The 19,431-nt window shown below is 42.8% G+C and overlaps 2 protein-coding genes across 3 annotated transcripts; one reads left to right on the top strand and one right to left on the bottom strand.

Moving 5' to 3' along the window:
- Positions 1–3,427: 3,427 nt before the first annotated feature.
- LOC104598043 (putative protein S-acyltransferase 22) lies at positions 3,428–15,908 on the top strand. 2 transcript variants are annotated; one of them, XM_010259923.3, is made up of 9 exons: positions 3,428–4,031; positions 4,101–4,214; positions 10,535–10,945; positions 12,876–12,944; positions 13,027–13,098; positions 13,464–13,592; positions 13,811–13,891; positions 14,314–14,496; positions 14,638–15,908. In XM_010259923.3, the coding sequence occupies exons 1-9, from the start codon at positions 3,990–3,992 to the stop codon at positions 15,424–15,426; spliced, it is 1,890 nt and encodes a 629-aa protein (XP_010258225.1). In that variant the 5' UTR covers positions 3,428–3,989; the 3' UTR covers positions 15,427–15,908. The 2 variants fall into 2 exon arrangements, with proteins under 2 accessions (XP_010258225.1, XP_088759523.1); XM_088903397.1 differs by lacking the exons at positions 3,428–4,031; positions 4,101–4,214 and adding an exon at positions 9,885–10,011.
- LOC104598194 (uncharacterized) lies at positions 15,867–17,680 on the bottom strand. Its single transcript, XM_010260122.2, has one exon. It carries the CDS (start codon positions 17,232–17,234, stop codon positions 16,227–16,229), a length of 1,008 nt encoding a protein of 335 aa, XP_010258424.2. The 5' UTR covers positions 17,235–17,680; the 3' UTR covers positions 15,867–16,226.
- Positions 17,681–19,431: the final 1,751 nt, after the last annotated feature.

Raw genomic sequence — 19,431 nt, 5'->3', positions numbered from 1 at the left:
TTCCCACAGACGGCGCCAATTGATGAATCAATTTTTGGTGATGTATCAATTTTTTGTGCTAAGTACCTCGTCATTCGGTCTGCTTCCAAGTGGCTGATGACTCAGAGGCCAAAGTGGAGAATTTTGCTGGGTGAGGACCTGGATGCCGAGCTGACCCGGCCGAGTTGGGGGCAGGCTAGGTGCTGAGCTGATTGGTGGCGAGCTGGATTGATTGTTGAGCTTCGTAATTCTTTAGAGACCTGCAAGGAATCAATGTCAGAGGAGCCGGGGTGGCTAACCCGGCAAGGTCGCTCCGATGCTTAAGTTAGTATCTCATAGTAGACTGCGAGCTAAAAAATCATAAAATGTAAGAGCTAGAATATGCTTACTTGCCCCCCTCATGTCATTGGGGTTGGTGCCTTTATATAGGCATTGTTTGGCGTGGGCTTCACGCACCGCATTCGAGATTTTCGCGAGGAGATTCCCGGAGGTAACCGCCATGCACGTTGACCACCCTCTGGATCGTTCGGCACGTGGGCCAACTTCCAAGGATCGTGGGAGTGTTAGGATATGCATGCCGAATTCGTTGGCGAACACATCTTGCAGGCTGCTAGGTCAGTGCATGTGCTAGGCCGCCAGGTTGGTGCTCGTGCCGGGCCGCCAGGTCGCGCCTGGGCCAGGCTGCCAAGTCACGCATGGGCCAGGCCGCCAGGTGGGACACCATCAACTTAACTAAGGCAAGTTGTTGCCTAAGTGGTTCCGGGTATCACCAAGTTATTCCGAGGTACCATGTGTCACCATATCATTGGAGGGCCAAATCCACCCTCATCAGAGCTCATTAAGCAATGCCCAAATTAGAGGGTTAAACCTGATTTCTGGATACAACTATTGTTTGATTAAGGACCCATCTAATAGTGGGTCCCAATTCTCCAAACGTGGAACATATGGAAGTTATGGGGGCCCAGATCCATCTACGTTATTCTGTACCCATATAACTAAGATGTTCCCTTAAGTCTTAACAAAACATGCTTTAGCTACATCGTTTTCTCTTAGGGTGCGTTTGTTTGCATGTAAAAAGATGCCAACGATGTAAAAGAGTAAAAAATATAACTATTTTTTTACATTTAAAAATAACAAAAGGGAAATTTCTCGTGTGAAGGGACTACCGATTTAAATTTTAAACTATAAATAGATGAGGAATGATGTGGTTTCCGAGCCACCACGTAAGCTCACAGATAAAAAAGATTCCTGATGCACCAGGTGTCTTAGCTGGACCTCGCGTCATAAAAAGCGCGTAACGCAAGAATTATACTTTGAATGAGAATATTCTCACGTATTCACACGTGGTACGCTCCAAATCGGCCACGCCTCTGCTTAAAAAATGGGTTTACGGGTTTACTGTTTACCCATGATTTTACTTTTTTTTGTTTGTCCAAATTGTCTCAACCATTGGATCTATTAAAGGACAAGATAAAATGATTATGATCGTTCAGATTGAGATCCTGCTTATCAGTTTCTGCCACGTGTAAAGCAAAGTAGGTATATGGAAATGTAGAAAGAACCTAGGTCCGCTTGCTCGGATAAAACCATACCGAATGGAGAGGTGGTGAGACTTCACTTGGGATGGAGCACAGAGAGATCCATAGAAAATTAATGCAGTGAGTACTGAGTAGTGACTAATGAGAGAGAGAGAGAGACCCAGACTGTGAAGAGTGAAGACTGTCAGAGAGAAGAGAAGTAAAGGACGTGGAAAAATACAAAGACAGGTAACTAGTTTTGTAATACCCACTTGCTCTTTCCTCCGTCGTCAAGTCCAATAACTGACAACTACATGCCAAACATTTCTCACAGCCCACTAAACCCTAACCTAGCTACTGCCTAGTAGCTATTCTCTTTCTACTATCCTCTTTACAGTTTTCAGTCCTGCTCTCTCATTATTCAACCCTCCATTGATTGATCTGTTGCTCTCCTGAACAGTGCTAAACTGTTAATGGAAGGAAACCCTAAAACTTCTCATGACTCATTTGATTAAAGATTCTATCCGTTAATAGTATCTACTTTGGGTCTTTGTGTTTTATCTTGACAATAAGCAGGGACCATTTGGGTCAGTAAAGAGTGATTGCTTATACAGAAAAAAAATGTCTTTCCTTCAACCATCATCCCCTTGGACCATCATGTGAGAGTGAGACTACTTTAGAATCAATGTTTCCTACACAAAGTATCATACATTTTGGATTTGATATGGACAAGGTATGAAGCACCTTGGATCTCAATATAATATAAACTGTTCAGAGGTTTACACATGCTCACTGACAAAAGGACAGCAGAAACCACCTCAATGCCTTGTGTTTCTTCCCTAGATCTCCTATTCTATGTGAAGATCTTGGCTCAAATAAGGGTTTCATGGTTCCTTTCATCTATGGATCTATGGTGATGAGTGTGACTTGAGAGAGAGAGAGAGGAACAATGAAAATTTGAAACCCACCATCTAATCCATACCCAAATGTTATTATGAGAACCCAATTATTCCCCTTGATAAACAAAAATCTCAAAGGAACTAAACATAAAGGATATTTAACAAATGATTTTGTTCTACCTCATAGATGTAATAGTTTCACTGGCTTTGGTGTTTGTCCAAGCAAGGGACAAGGCCACCTTTAATCATGTAATATTGCTGCCTTTTTCTCCCAAACTGGGTCCTATAATTTTCGCCATCTTATGAAACCTTTGGGCTTTGGAATGGTTTAGACCAATGACTTGGGAGTTTGTCATCTCTTGGGAACAATCCACTTACGAAGCATTTCAAATGGTCATACAAGGAATGGATTCCAACACATATGGTTTTGGCCACTAGATCCAAATTCTTGTCTTATAGGCTCAACAACCTCCTCTGTGAGATCTAGCACAGGGGATTTTTAGCTGCAGTGCAAGTGGGTCTTCTGGTTAGAACCAGATTCATGACATCAAGATAGATATGAGGATCAAAGTATTAAGAATGAGATGTTCAAGCAAAAGAGTGACCAATCCCTCAAATCATTCGTGTAATGGGGTGGAGTTGTTTTTTTAATTGAACAACCACTTATTATGGTGCTCTTTCTTTTGCAACAAGACATTGATTAGGGTATAGCCACTTTACCAAAAACTAAAATAGGAGGAAAGAGAGAACAAATTTGGATTATAAAGTACAGACTAATGGTGTGGTGAGTTATTTATTTACTTTATAAAATTGAGACCTCTGCTCCCATGTGTACGCTTGTTGGGCCAAGAGTGAGACACAGAGATTTACTTTGTTATTTTATTTTAAAATTTTTGGAACAATCACTGATCCATCAGATTAATAAGTGATTCAAGGATAACACATGAAGAAAGAGAAATTAATAAGCTTTAATATCTTTGTTTAGAAGCTATAAGAAGAGAATCAAATGGCAATGTGTTCTGAGTTTTGACTACTGGAAAAAGGAAACACAGTAAACAAGGAAAAAAAGAAACGAAAAGGGCGTCGTAAGGGTAATTATGAGATAGAAAAGGAAAAACCAGGGCTCCCTCTTCCTTTTCCCCTCTCTTTCTCTCCCTCAGTCTCTCTCTCTCTCTCTCTGACTCTCTCTGTACATTTATTTAGAAGAACAATGCAGATCTTTGCCAGTTTAAAGAAGGGCTCACGAGGAACAAGAAAAAAAACCCAAACCCGCATTCCTTACATCTCTCCTTTCATGACCTGGGAGATGATAAAGTGATCTGAACAAGCTTTCTCAACTGGCCATTCCCTTCTTCGGCTCAAGTTAATAGTCCCCCGTTCCCACCATCTTCCCCTCCTCTCCTAGCGATAAGACCGGTGGGTAATAAACATGCAACCTTACTGGGTTGTTTTTTCAGTGAACCTCATCACTCCCTGAGAAGCTGTAAACACAAAAAGAGCAATCCAAATCATTCTTTTATACAATTGTTTCTCAAACCAGGAATTGTAGCCATTCTTTCATATTGGAATTTTGTCTGCAAAACTCAAGTAAGAAATGAGGAAGCATGGATGGCAACTTCCCTACCATCCTCTTCAGGTACTTTTTAGTTTTTATTGATACTTTCGCCTTTGTTTCTCGTTTCTGTGCTCACTTCTGTTTCTGCAGGTGGTCGCCGTGGCTGTTTTTCTAGCGTTGGGTTTTGCTTTTTATGTCTTTTTCGCCCCTTTCGTCGGAGGGAAGGTGTTTCAGTACGTTGTGATGGGGCTTTATACTCCCCTTGTAAGTCATCTCTCAATCTTTCTTCTATATCTTCCTTATAACTGTTCATAATGTTCATCATCATTTCCATTTTCATCTTCATCATCTTATTCTTTCGACAGTGCTGAGATCTGCATGATGTGTTCTTGTTTGCTTGGTTTTTAATTCTTGTGTTGAGCTTGATCCTTCTGACCTTGGTCATGAAGGTTTCTTTTTTTATTTTCCTTTTCTTTCTATTTCATACTCCTGTTTTACTTTCCACTTTGAACCTTCTCATCTCCCCATGAACTTGTGACCTTTCCTTGTGTTGGAAGAAGCGCCGTTTGTGCTCTTGCATTTTCTTTATCTTCGGGAGTCTGATGTTGTGTCCTAGTTTATGGATTTGAACTTAAACCAATCGACAAATATGCATTCTGTCACTGCTTTAGGCAAAGCCTGGGATATTATAATTTCCTAAGTGAGCACTGAATCTTGGGTCCTTTGTATTCCTCTCCTCCCTGTTGGTCTTCGGAACTACATGATTGTCTCTGGAAATGTACGATGCTTGGAAAAGAAAGTCTTCTTGCCTTCTCGGAGAAGCTTTCGTTTAAAACTATCTTAAGTTTCAACGCAGAGCGGTAGAGGTACCGACTCTTTGTATGTTTATTTATGTCAAGGTCCTATGAGCTTTTAATGGATTTGAACAAAGATTTCTCTGTGCATCCAGTTTTAGCTTTTAACTTAATATCTTTAGTATATGCAGAACTCAATAACCAATGCATCTTATAGTGTGTAACTAGGAAGGAGGTAGAGTTCATAATGCTAATGCACATCCCCTCCTTACCGTAATATTATGTAATAGGTGGCTGTAGCATCAATTTGACTTTCTTTCTTGATGGCAATATCTTGGATTGCAATGTAAAAAGTGCATAATTTGGATCAAACCACCAAAATAACTTGCTTTCTTTTGGAGCCATAAAGAGTTGTTGACCTAAAAAGATACATTCGGTTTATTGGATAGTTAGTGTTGTCAACTTGGTGTAATATTGAATATTCTGTGCTGTGGAGGAATATCCCATTTACTAGATGGTCTGGCACTTGGATGGTGGATTGTACTGAAATTTGGAAGTTCCATTTTTGCATAGCATGGCCAACTTTTGCCTCACACTGCATGGGCGCAATATGGTACATGCGTTTCTTAGAGCAGTTTACTATGAGAGAAATTTTCATGGACCACTTGTAGTATGGATAAATGTCTTTTAGGATTTCTTCAACAAATATATGACTAGGTTTGATCTAAAATCTGGTTATATTTAAATGTGTAATATGAACATACTAAAACCAATGTACTCCACAGTTGTAAGGGCATTCAGGGTGTTATTTGTTTATTTAATACGAGTGTGGCAGATGAAGTGGGTATCAAGTTCTTCAGTATTGTGGTACCAACAACACTGCAGGTGAGGTTATATAAAATGGGTGTAAGAACTGATCTACCCCTATGGGTGAGACTGTTCAGCAATCAAGAAACAAAACATCCACGGAATGAACATGGCTGAGATGGAGTGCTGATAAAAAAAAAAACTTGGCTGAGATGGAGTAATGGATAATGGGCAATATGACGGATAAACTCAAATTGAAATCTATGGGCAGCTCTAATGAGTGACAAGATGAGGAAAAGTAAGCTAAGATGGTTTGGCCATGCATTGGCACCAGCAAGGAAAGGAATGTGACATTTTGGAGTATCTTGAAGGCTCTAAAGGTATGGAAGACAGGTGGATATGGCCTTAGACTGAGTGTAAGGCAGTGCAATATTTTATGGATGACCTTAGGTAGTTGGGATAATACCTAGTTGAATTGACTAGACATGTATGCATGACCATTTGTTTGGTGTATTTTGTACTATATATTCTGTAGGTGTTTGACAGATTTATCAGGTTCACTTTAGCTTTAAAATCCCATAAATTAGGGTGTTTTGGTGTCAGATTTTTCAGTTCAATGATATAAATCTCTTGCTGGCCAATTTTCATTTGCCTCCTGTATGCCACATGTGAAATGGGAAGGAACAAAATACAGGATGACATTCTTCCTGTTCACTGATGCATCATATATGCATTCTTCTGTGATATTATATTAGATTGCATTGTCAATCTCCTTAGGTAGTAGCAAGGCACAAGTACGCTGATGAGGGCGGATTTGGCCCTCCAGTGAAATTGTGACACTTGGCACCTCATGCAAACCAAGTGTAGCCTCTTGACAACTGGGCAGCTCGGGCAGCTCGGCACAGCTCGGCATAGCTCGGGGAGCTCGGTATAGCTAGGGTCAGCTCGGCATAGGAAGCTCGCCACAGGCAGCCTGGCGTCTTACGAAGAGCTTGCCACTTAGGGGCAGCTCGGCACTTACAGGTAGCTCGGCATAGGCAACTGGCCACTCCGCAGGCAGCCTGGCGTCTTACGAAGAGCTCGCCACTTAGGGGCAGCTCGGCACTTATAGGTAGCTCGGCATAGGTAGTTCGGCACTTAGGGGCAGCTCGGCGTATTGCAGGAAGATCTCCTGCCTGACAACCGTACCTGACAGATCCGGAGGCCTGCGCCCACGTCTCTCGCTAGGCGGCGCAGTGCCTGCTAGTCCTGAGAGCTGTCCCTTGACTGGCAGAGCCGTACTCTGCAGCAGCCGCCTGCACCCGCCACCTCAGCTCTGGCAGTAACGGCTGCGGCAGATAGACAAAGGCAGTTACGCCTAACTTGACAGAGGCTGTTACACCTGATTTGACAAGACACCACTATATAAGGACTCCGACCCCCAAAAGACAAGGAGGAGAGGATGAAAAAATGGAGGTAATCCTTGTTCTCTAGCTCTCTCATTTCTCTCCAAGCTCCCTACAATCATAATGCTAACTTAGGCATCGGAGAGTCCCCGTCGGGAAAATACCCCCGGGTCCTCTGATTCAGTTCTCGCAGGTTCCTCAGCTCCCGCCGCCTACAAAGAAGAGGAAAAGATGGAGTTCTCGTAGGTCCCTCAACTCTCGCCGCCTACAAAGGAGAGGAGATCACCTCATGCAGAGGGCAGTCGGGTTGCGCTACACCAGAGAGCTCCATCATCCCCTGAGTTATAGGTCGCCTAGGAGCAGGTCAAATGACGAGTCCACCCAAGTAGCTCTCCACCAGGGAGCTCGTCACCAAGTAGCTCTCCACCAGGGAGCTCGTCACCAGGTAGCTCTCCACCAGGGAGCTCGTCACCAGGTAACTCACCACCAGGGAGTTCGCCACCAAGTAGCTCATCACCAGGCAGTTCATCACCATGGAGCTCCATCATCCTCTTGAGTCACAGGCCACCTGGGGGCAAGTCAAACGACGAGGTACTTAGCCAAAAAATTGGTACGTGACCAGAAACGGTTACATCAATTGGTGTCGTATGTGGGATAACACTACAGAAAGCTAAGTTCTCATCCTACAAAAGCTAAGTTCTCATCTTACAAAAGCTAAGTCCTCTTCTCCCAGAAAGCTAAGTCCTCACTTTTTAGAAATTGAAGCTCTCGCTCTATAGTTTACATTTTTTATGATCTCAAAGACTATGCAGGGAGCTAACAGACTAAGTAACTTTACCTTGAATTCGGATAAAGCCTCATCAGTCCTCTTCCCAAGGTCCCCCCTACAAAGATGAGCTCTTTGTGGCTTTCGCGGGAGTTGGCGGCCAACAGACTACATAGGCGCCCTTACCGGTCGAGCCTTCCAAGGCTCCCGTGTGAGCTGGCGACCTAAAGTTAGTAGTGTTGCCCTCGAAGGTCGAGCTCCTAGTAGCTTCTTGTAGGAGTGGGTGACCGGCATTACGAAGTTGATGCAGCGCAATCATAGCTCGAAGGCACCCACCTGGTCAGCTCGGCACCTTACAGGTAGCTCGACACCTGGTCATCTCGGCACCTTACAGGTAGCTCGGCACTTGGTCAGCTCGGCACCTCACTGGTAGCTCGACACCTGGTCAGCTCAGCACCTCGCATCCAGCTCAGCACCTGGTCAGCTCGGCACCTCACTGGTAGCTCAGTGTCTGGTCAGTTCGGCTCCTCACAGGCAAAGCCTACGGGCCACATTACTACTTAAGACCCAGTCGCCTCTTCGGCACGGGCAAAGTCAAAGAAGAGTGGACTACAAGTCGCTCCCAAAGCCTACGGGCCACTTTACTACTTAAGACCCAGTCGCCTCTTCGGCATGGGCAAAGTCAAGAAGAGTGGACTACGAGTCACTCCCAAAGCCTACGGGCCACACTATTGCTAAATACCCAGCCGCTTCCTCAGCATGAGAAAAATCAGCAAAAGTGAACTATAAGTTGCCCCCAGATCCTAAGGGCTACACTATAAGTTGGCGGAGACCTCCTCACCTTACAGGCAGCTCGCCATTGGCAGGCAGCTCGCCACATACAGGCAGCTCCCAAAGCCTAAGGAATTGGATTAGCACTTACTAGCTCGTCGACTTACGGGCCAAAAGAAGAAATCTACTCCCTTCGCTGAGTTACTCTCAGCTCGGGAGTGGGGGGCAAATGATGAGGGCGGATTTGGCCCTCCAATGAAATTGTGACAGCTGGCACCTCATGCAAACCAAGTGCAGCCTCTTGACAACTGGGCAACTCGGGCAGCTTGGCACAGCTCGGGCAGCTCGGCATAGCTCGGGGGGCTCGGTATAGCTAGGGGCAGCTCGGCATAGGCAGCTCGCCACAGGCAGCTGGCCACTCTGCAGGCAGCTTGGCGTCTTACGAAGAGCTTGCCACTTGGGGGCAGCTCGGCACTTATAGGTAGCTCGGCATAGGCAGCTCGCCACAGGTAGCTGGTCACTCCGCAGGCAGCCTGGCGTCTTATGAAGAGATCGCCACTTAGGGGCAGCTCGGCACTTACAGGTAGCTCGGCATAGGTAGTTCGACACTTAGGGGCAGATCGGCGTATCGCAGGAAGATCTCTTGCCTGACAACCGTACCTGACAGATCCAAAGGCCTGCGCCCACGTCTCTCGCTAGGCGGCGCAATGCCTGCTAGTCCTGAGAGCTGTCCCTTGACTGGCAGAGCCGTACTCTGCAGCAGCCGCCTGCACCCGCCACCTCAGCTCTGGCAGTAACGGCTGCGGCAGATAGACAGAGGCAGTTACGCCTGACTTGACAGAGGCTGTTACACCTGATTTGACAGGACACCACTATATAAGGACTCCGACCCCCAAAGACAAGGAGGAGAGGATGAAAAAATGGAGGTAATCCTTGCTCTCTAGCTCTCTCATTTCTCTCCAAGCTCCCTACAATCATAATGCTAACTTAGGCATCGGAGAGTCCCCGCATACCCCCGGGTCCTCTGATTCAGTTCTCGCAGGTTCCTCAGCTCCCGCCGCCTACAAAGAAGAGGAAAAGATGGAGTTCTTGCAGGTCCCTCAGCTCCCGCCGCCTACAAAGGAGAGGAGATCACCTCATGCAGAGGGCAGTTGGGTTGCGCTACACCAGGGAGATCCACCATCCCCTGAGTTACAGGCCGCCTAGGAGCAGGTCAAATGACGAGTCTACCCAAGTAGCTCTCCACCAGGGAGCTCGTCACCAAGTAGCTCTCCACCAGGGAGCTCGTCACCAAGTAGCTCACCACCAGAGAGCTCGTCACCAAGTAGCTCTCCACCAGGGAGCTCGTCACCAGGTAGCTCTCCACCAAGGAGCTCGTCACCAGGTAGTTCACCACCAGGGAGTTCGCCACCAAGTAGCTCATCACCAGGCAGTTCACCACCAGGGAGCTCCATCATCCTCTTGAGTCACAGGCCACCTGGGAGCAAGTCAAAAGACGAGGTACTTAGCCAAAAAATTGGTACATCACAAAAAAATTGGTACGTGACCAGAAACAGTTACATCATACGCTATGCATAATTGCATATATCATGTTAAACTTTTAGAATCTTATTTAAAATTCATTTCTGGAAGTTATGCAATGTGCAAACTGATCTTGAACCTGTTGAGATGGTCCTTAGTAAATGATATGGTCATTTGAATAAGTTGTTGCATGCTATTAGGCATGTTCTTGTGATTTAAAAACACATCTTTTATTAGATGCCTTGCAAGTTTTGAGGTTGTAGTTGCATCATCTTTGTTGTTCTCCCCTTGTATTTTTTACTCTTTTACTCTTTTTGAAAAAAGGCTGTACTCCAGTGATATCTCATCAGTTCCAGATGTACTGTTTTTTATATTAATAAATTTTCTTGTTATTGATTAACAAAAAAAGTTTTGAGGTTGTAGTCTTTTAAATTGTTTATCTAACTAACTAGCTGAGCTTAGTGAATGATGCATACATTTTGAACTACCATGTTCTTTGTTCTCACTTTATTCTGACTAACATGTTACTTATCTTGCCAGATTACATTTGTATTCGGCCTGTACATTTGGTGTGCAGCAGCAGATCCTGCAGATCCAGGAGTCTTCAAGTCCAAGAAGTATGTTAACACTGTCATTGATGGAATGCATTGTCTATCCAAGGAATCCAAATTAGGAGGGGAATCAAGTTCCTCAAAACATGATGTCAATGCTGCAATTGTTGGAGATAAGCCCATGGATGAATGCAAGGTGGACAATGATGCCACCACTGAGGTGGGCCCCACTAGTGAAATTGAAAAGAATACATCCTCTCACAGTCCATCTTGTTGTATATATTTGTTGGGGTTTTGTCCATGTGTGGTCATGTATAACTGCTTGAGTCCACATGAACAATCTTCCGAGTTGCAAACAAGTGAGGATGGCATGTTCTATTGCAGTTTGTGTGAAGTGGAGGTATGTAAAGGCATTTACCACCATATAATGTTTGTATACCCTTTCTAATTTAGGAGTCATGCATTGTGTTCTTTGCTACAAGAAAATCTGATGTCTGTGTTGGGCACTCTTCTGAATTGCTTATAAGGATTCGTGTGCATGCTGGGGACTAGATCGACATATATGGGTGCCAATATGTAGATCTCCTAATTCGTAGTCAACATGATTACATAGCCCTTCTATTCTATGGATTGGATGATTAGTGATAAATTCACCATCCATTGCATGACTGTTACAATAAGAAGATTGCCATTTCACTCGCTCTAGATCCTCTGCTTTGCCCCCAATTTGCCTATGTACATGTGCTGTAAATCTGTAATGGTAAACTGTTAATATAGTCTGTCTCATCATCATGATCATCATCGAAGCTTTGTCCCAACTTTATGGGGTCAGCTACATGAATTCTGTTAATATAGTCTGTACTCTTCCGTTTAAATTCTGGCCTTATTCCTTTATTGATATGACGTGGAACACAATTGATATAGATATACGAGTTTATATATAATCTGAAAAAGGATGTCAATTGGATTAATGAAGAAGTTCTGAAGACCCACAATCTAATGGAAGATCTGGCCCTCAATAGAGCAGAATGCTGGAACAGTATTTGTAATTGTATAAATGTATAGTTTCATAGTTTGTATTAGCTTGCCTCGCTTAATTGTACATGTCTTTTGTTGAGTATGAATTAGAGTTTTTGATGGTTTAAGATTGCAAGTGCTTCAAGTCATAGTTAAAACAAGCAGAAGAATGAAAAGGCCAGCAGAATAAAAGGTTTCATGCAACTGCAAGAGCTCTTCCTTGAAATCTTTTATATATGCATTTTTTTCAACTTTAAATATTCCTTCTTTTCATATTTCTCCATTCTTAGCTAAAAGAACATCGAATTCAATACACCAAATGAATGGTCAAGGGTAAAACAGTGATTTAAAAGGCATGCCTAGGCACACAGGCGAGGCGCATTAGTATGTGCCTTGCCTAGGTCCTAGGTGCACGCCTGGTGCACCTAGGTGTGCGCCTTTTGAAAATTTGATGCTTTTTTGCTTTATTTTGAACCTAGCGGCTGGGTTGGGGTCTCCATCCCCGGACCCCCATGCCACGCCCCTCGCTCACCGAAGCTCCGAGAACCCCCTATTTGGTAATGTTGTTCGTTCATTCATCCTAATAAAATATCTTCTTAAAAAGCAATTAAAATTATAAAATCATTATTTTTTGTGTGAGAACTAAGAACTTAAGACCCTAACATGGACTTGTTTGGGCTTGCCTTGAGGGGTGTGGCACAACAGCGGCTTGTCACTTGTAAATTTTCTACTGATGAATTAATGAAAGTGTTATTGATAAAAAAAAAATGTAATATGTTTTGCATCACATTAGCTACTTGAAGTAATGCAATTGAGAAAAAAAAGAGATTGTGGGTTTTACATGCTTGAAAATGTTTTATACATTCAATTTTATTTTAAAATTCTCATTTGAATATGCTTTACATGTTATGTTTATGTATTTTAATTTTAGATAATAGGTTTTTTACTTTTTTAAAACATCTATTTTAAAATTTAAGTTTATATTTTTTATTAATATTTTTTTTTGAATTTTTTGCCCTTTTTCTTAATTTTCTGATTTTTTTTTTTAATTTTTTAGCAATTTTTAAAAATTTTTCACCTCGCTTCAAAAAGGTTCATGCCTTGCCCTGTGCCTTGAGTGCAAATTGACCCTTGTGCCTTTTTTGCACCTTGGGCTTTTAAAACACGGGGGTAAAGGGATTATGCCAATGTAGGTAGCCAGTAGCCTGCACATCCAATGAATAGATTTTGCTAAGTTGATTCTGGCACTGGTGTTTTAATTTATGATTTTGTTCATTTGAGAGGTATTCTGATTCTGTAGATTTGTAGTGCAGGTTTGCAAGTATAGCAAGCATTGTAGAGTTTGTGATAAGTGTGTTGACCGCTTCGATCATCATTGCAGGGTATATGAACTCTTGGTTTTGTGAGATTTCATAGATTCTTGACATCACCTCTAATGTCTTTTTTTTTTCTTTGTTTTTGTAGTGGCTCAATAATTGTGTCGGGAAAAAGAACTACCGACAGTTTTTCACCCTAATGGTTTCTGCCCTTTTCTTGGTAAGCACGAGCCTGCCTCATTTTGCTTTGTTTAAAAGCTTCATGAAACCCTAAATGCCTAAACTTCTTGCTCTCTCCACAACCTTGAGATTTGTTCCTCTCTCAGCTTACCTAGCCCATTTCCCCACCTTATACAATCTTTTTTGCTTATTAATCATCTCACCTGGAGTCCTGAAGTAACATGTGACATCCTCCAATCTTTTTCCCTTGAGGAATCATCTCACCTGAAGTTCTGAAGTAACACGTGGCATACCAATGACCACCTCAGTTGAAGAGTAAGCCTTTTCTTTTCATGTCTCTTTTCATTTTTCTTGATTATTGACAGGTGTATACGTGGTTTGTGCACCTTGGGCTTGAGATTGCAGCTTATTCTACAATGGTCGATTGGAATCCTTGTAATCATCTGCTGTTTTCTTGAGAGGAAGCGGTTCTCTGTGGAGATCACCTCCAAATTGGGGAGTAGTTTCTCGTTGGTGCCCTTTGTTGTTGTGGTGGTGAGTACTTGGATTTCATCCTTTTGTTTTCTCATTGAACTCAAGTAAATGCTTTTCTTGAACATTTTTTTTTATCAACTGGACTCTTTAGAACTGCGTCATAGCTTGACTTTTCTAAAATTGGTATGTTTTTTGTGCTCAACTTGGTTTGGGAAATGAAGTATCGATTCCTTACTTTGGTCCTATTACTAATGAATTGTATCATATGCATTTAACAGGCTTCATGTACCATTTTGGCTATGATTGCAACCCTACCCCTTGCCCAGCTTTTCTTCTTTCACGTTCTCCTCATTAAAAAGGTAAATCCAATAGTTGCCTGATACTTTATATTGTGTTTTTGACTGATGCTGTTATCCTAGTGGTATGGTGTAAGGATGGTTCTTCATCCCTTGCAGTACAGGAGGCAGCACTCTTTCTGGGTCACCTCCTTGGGTGGGCAATAATTCTTCTTGTTCTTCCCTCCCAACCCAAAAAAAAAGGAAAGAGGGGAAAAAGGAAATGCACCATACATATATTTTTTTTTTCTGTAAGGTCAGGGGTGGGGATATAGCAGGATGCACATGAGGCCCACTTGCAGAGAGCCTGCAAGTTCTTCAGGTTTGATCTTGCACGTCCTATTTTGGAGGATTGCAGACTGACCATGTCAACTATTGGGTCATAGGTACCGCCATAAAACTTAAGCAGTCAATAATGTGCTCAATACATGTTTTATGTGTGACAGGGAATCAGCACATATGATTACATAATTGCTTTGAGAGAGCAGGATCAACAAGGAGTGGGAGGTCAGCTGAGTCCGCAGATGTCACCTGCAAGCTCCCTTACTGGGTTAAGTAGTGCAAGCTCCTTCAATACCTTCCACAGAGGTGCATGGTGTACTCCTCCACGATTGTTTCTTGAGGATCAGGTAATATCAGACCATTCTATTTTATTCTGTTTTCTGGGACGCTTCAGCAAATCTGTGGGGACAATGGTCTTTTTTTTTTTTTTTTTTTTTTCCTTGGGGTTTTGGGTTGTTTCATGTCTATAATTTCTGCTTTTCTTCCAGTTTGATGTGGTTCCTCCAGAGACTGGAATGCCTATTAGCTTGTCGGGGAAGAGGATGGTGGGTGAGGAACAAGTCAGGAGAAAGAACCCTGGAGCTGTGAAAATCAGTCCTTGGACATTGGCACGCATGAATGCTGAAGAAGTCTCAAAAGTTGCTCTACAGGCAAGGAAGAAATCCAGAATCCTTCAGCCTGTGGTGAGGCGGCAGACACCATTAGGCCTAGAAACAGACAGCAGCTTTGGCAGTAACAGTGGTCGGATGGTTCCAAGGACTGAAAATCGGAGGCGAGGTAACAAGCGGGTCCGAATCCCAGCAGACCTCCCACTTGAACCATTGGCTAAGACATCAACCAAGGCTGCCAATAGCAACGACAATGACCTAATTGTGGGAACATCATCCAGTTTGGCTCCTCTGCAACTTGAAGCACGCAGTGCTTTTCGCACAAGCCGAGCAATGTCAGCATTAACTGGGATGGTTGCTTCTTCTCCTGAGAGTAGTCTAGAGTCTCCTGATCTCCACCCATTCCATGTCTCATCAGGGGCAGAGGAGAGCAGAGGTCTAACAACTCTTTCTTCTGCTGGTACTGCTTCTCAGAATGGCATACCCCTCTCAAGGTCTACTAGCGATGGTTACGAGGCATCCGGAGGGGAAGATAGTGACCAAGTTCCTCCTAGAATAGTTCATAGGTCAACAAACTGGAGCGAACTCTTCAGCTCTGCGCTTGAAGATAGGGCACTTAAATCCAAGGCATCATCTTCGTCAAGCCAAACTAACCATATAAAGCTATGACTGACTAGAATAGATGGGGTTTGGTGTTTTTCTGATCTCCCCGAGTCCAAGGTGAAAAGTTGAATATTCTTTTATTTGTGATCTCAATGGGACTTAGTGATGGCCCATTTCTCCTTTCCCTTGGAGCTGTAAGTTTGGGGTTGAGGTCCACTCTGAGAAGACGGAAGAGGGACTATGAATGAATGGAGTATGTTTTTTGCAGTGAAAACATGCCTTTATATTCCTTGAATTTCATAGTGATTTCTTGTTCGTGGTTCTTTCCATCATCAAGACAGGATGAAGGGCCACAGTTATGACCTATTTTTCCAACCTTTTCTGTTCAAAATGAAGATTTCCCACATTGGTGTTAACCTGTAATTTTGGATATTTGATTTTTTTTTTTTTTTTTTTGGGATATTTGAATGAGGTTATTGTAAAGTTCATCTTGCTAGAACAACTTGTTCAATTACTTTAATGTTTCATATTTATTGATCTTGTAGTAATCTTTACAATGATGTTTTATACATGTCGAGTACGAAGACAGAGTGGGAGAAACAAGAGAGAATGCCAAAATGTATGTAACTAGTAGATATTGAAAAAGTACAAAGAAATGGAACAATATGGCCTCATCTTCTTTGAGCCGATCCATTTTCTTTATGACTTGGTAGCTGCTCGGTTTTTTTCATGAGCAACCAGAACTATTCCTATGAGGTTTTCCATTTTTTTATCTGCTTTAATGTGAATGTGATCCTCAAAACTATAGCTAAGAGAGCCAAGTAAATGTAAGAACAAGATGTAAAGCTGACCCTCGTAAGACTGTTTCAGGGAATTTCTAGCAGGGCCTTGGAGTATGTGAAAATGCTGTTGTTTTCCTCGGCAATCCCCATCTGGTAATTGTATCTACCTTGCGAATGCATTTGTGAGGCTGACTTACAGCTCTTGAAGAATATGCAGCTTACAATGGTGTCAAGGAGAACGAGTAGGGAGTAAAGGTAAGCAATCAAGATACCCTCCAAGGCCACAGAGGGGCCGTATCTATCATAAAGATGATGGCCTCTTACCACCCGGTACTGGAACAAGGCTTCAATAGCTGCCAGACCCAAATTGATGGGAAGAGCGAGTGAAAGAGCTTTAGAAGCCCTGCCCTTAATCAGGACACAAGCTTTGAGGATGGGCAGATACCCGCTGCAGTTCTCCATACCTGCTACAATCAAAGCTAAGTTGCAGATGACAAGGGTATTAGCAAGTACAACAGAGTAGAGGACGGCCCCGGCTGCTGAGAGCAAGAGAAGGAAGTTGGGAGAGGAGAAGCCAAAGGCATCGAAGGAATTAAAGGTGAGGAAGAGGATAGAGAAAGCAGCAGCGTTGGCAGCTAGGATAACAAATGAGTTGCAGAGGTAGGTGAGGAGGAGGCGACTGTAAAGGAATGCAAAATACGACAAAGAAGATGAAAGGGACAGTTTGGGGTGATGAAGAATTTGGATAACGCATGCTTTTCCAATCAGGAGGAAGGAGAGGGTGAAAGGAACGGTAAGAATAGAGGAAGAAATGGTCTGAGAGAGCTTGAGACTGAGTAGGGAGAAGAATGGCAAGGAAGGTGGGAACCCTGCAGCATGGAAAAGAGATTGAAGACGAGCATGAATGATTTGGAGGAGAGGGGAGAAAGAAGGCAGGACAACTTGAGAGAGGAGAACGGAAACAGAGACAGGAAATACGAAGAGTGCGGCAATGGAGGTGAAGTGCTGGTAGTGTTTGAGAAAGGTGAAGATTGATCTCCTGACAATCTTGCTGCTGCTGCTCTCCATTGGGATTGATGGTGGGAGGGCCATGAGAAGTGAGCTGCTTATATGTGGATTTCTATACGAAAGCACATGTATAGAGGGAGCTGCTGTGCAAGTGTAACAATTAACAAAGATGGAAAAATGAAATCTTTAGAAGGATTAATCTCTGTCGTCCTTCTCTTTCTTTAGTTTAGGTGTGGTTAGTTTAGAATTTAGAGGGATTTGGTGTTTGGATGAAAAGATAGGCCAACTGCTAAACTAAAGGAAAGAGCAAAAGGGTGGGATCTGGGGTTTTAACGATGGATTTGTTTATGGGCTTGGGGTAAGTCATGAGAGATGCCTGTGACTCTGAGAAAAACTCAGTTTGGTTGTTAGAAGAAATACTAATCATAGAAAGATCACCATACGCTTGGTTCTCAGTCTCTTTTGCTGATGGCCGATGCAAACACACACCCGATTCCTGTCTCTGGAGAGTGGATATCTATCTTCTCGTTTACTCCAAATTTCAAACTCCCGATAGTCTTATTGTACCAATCTTTATATCCTTTAATGGAATTGGAGGTAGTGGGTGATACGTAGCTTCCACGGAAATTATTAAAAAAAAAAAAAAAAAAATCCTCCAAGTGGCAGAATGCTGAAATGGAGCCAACCCAAAAGTGGCTTTATCTACCGCTTGATTGGCATCAGGTTAACAGAACCACTGTTGGGCCTCACCCTCACCCGGCCTTCTCTCTGAACGAACGGACCGTCGACGGTTGAATCCTGACCGTCCATCAGGTTAACAGAACCACTGTTGGGCCTCAGCCTCACCCTCACCCGGCCTTCTCTCTGAACGAACGGACCGTCGACGGTTGAATCCTGACCGTCCAATTGATACGTTGCATCATTGGTCTCAAAAGTCAATCAAGCAGGAAAAGGAATGGAGCTTCTTGCGATTTCGAGTACATGATATCGGTGATGGTAGTCCACCAATCGGGTGGTCAGGAAACAATCTCACCAACATCTGTATCACGTGCAGTTAACCTCTACTAAGCCAAGTCAAAGAACGGATGCACGGAGCTGCAGCAGTTGGAGTTGGAGGGCTAATTTAGTCGTCTGGGCCTGGCGCTTCTGGACAGAGATCTTCTACCAATAAAACGGAAATGTTGTCAATGGCTGCTGGTTGGGACGCTGTTAGCATAGTGTGTTTGTTGGTAGCTGATCCCAACTCGGAGCTTCTAATATGAGTGGCAGTGGGTGGTTCCGGTTTGAAATTAGTGTATTGGACTGTTGTGGTTTGGTGGATTGTCGCTTCTTCTAATGGGAATTAGGCACCCACTCACGGCTAATAACTCCACAAAATTGCTTGTTAACTGTTTGATGTGTTGATTTTTCTTATACTTTCTAACATCATTAATTGACTAAAGTAGTGCACCCATTACCCATCAGGCCATCAGATTCAGAAGTGGTTCTACATCAAGCACTATCATCTTTGAAAGCAAGCAATTAAGAATTATGGGAGAGGATTGGTACATCAAATGATCAATGAATTGGTTAGCAATTAAAATTTGAAGTGGTTAAAATCTGACACGCCTAACAGCAAGGCTATGTATGAACTAAACTTTATGGTTTTATAAATAAAATAAAAGTAGTGCCACGTAATCATTTCCCTCTGGATGTTTGCTCCTGATTGGGTTTGGTAGTTCATTGTACGTCTTGTTTTTAACAGTTCTAGAGTCGATTAAAACCACCATAAGCATCGCACATTTATTCAGACGTTGAGAAGAGTTTTTTTTTGGTATTACGTGAGAACAGTTGAGTTGAATTAGTTGTGATGGGGGCTACGGCTACAATCCAAATAACATATGGCTCAGGATTTTCCACCCAAAAGTTGTTTTCACATCCCTATCCCTATCCCTACCCACAAGAGATGTGGAAACATTTTGTTAATAGTAAATTCAGAATAAAGATGACAATTTTCCCTATTCACAGTGATCTTCTTCATATGGGGATAGAAAAATTTTTCATCCTTGTTGGTGGAATATTTTTCGCTCCATAAAATCTCTATTAATATATATGTATATATGTACGCATATATTTATATATGTACATATATATCCAAAAGTTTCAAAATATCAACACGTATTAGTTCAAGTCGATTGAATAAAAAAATATTTATGTATATACACACATACATATGTTTATATATGTATACATACATATAAGATTGGTTGGACTTTCCAACCATTCTCACTTTTGCGAGTCT

The sequence above is a fragment of the Nelumbo nucifera genome, chromosome 4, assembly GCF_055504915.1.
Source record: "Nelumbo nucifera cultivar China Antique chromosome 4, China Antique-T2T, whole genome shotgun sequence".
Taxonomy (NCBI): Eukaryota; Viridiplantae; Streptophyta; class Magnoliopsida; order Proteales; family Nelumbonaceae; genus Nelumbo; species Nelumbo nucifera.
The sequence above is the reverse complement of the archived record's forward strand: the minus strand, read 5'-3'. Positions and strand labels throughout refer to the sequence as shown.

Bases quoted from the DNA above. Each gene is read 5' to 3' on its own strand.
- LOC104598043 (XM_010259923.3), top strand. From the start codon at position 3,990: ATGAGGAAGCATGGATGGCAACTTCCCTACCATCCTCTTCAG. The intron at 4,215-10,534 runs GTAAGTCATCTC...TTATCTTGCCAG, and splicing joins TGGGGCTTTATACTCCCCTT to ATTACATTTGTATTCGGCCT. The intron at 13,099-13,463 runs GTAAGCACGAGC...TTGAGATTGCAG, and splicing joins TGGTTTCTGCCCTTTTCTTG to CTTATTCTACAATGGTCGAT.
- LOC104598194 (XM_010260122.2), bottom strand. From the start codon at position 17,234: ATGGCCCTCCCACCATCAATCCCAATGGAGAGCAGCAGCAGCAAGATT.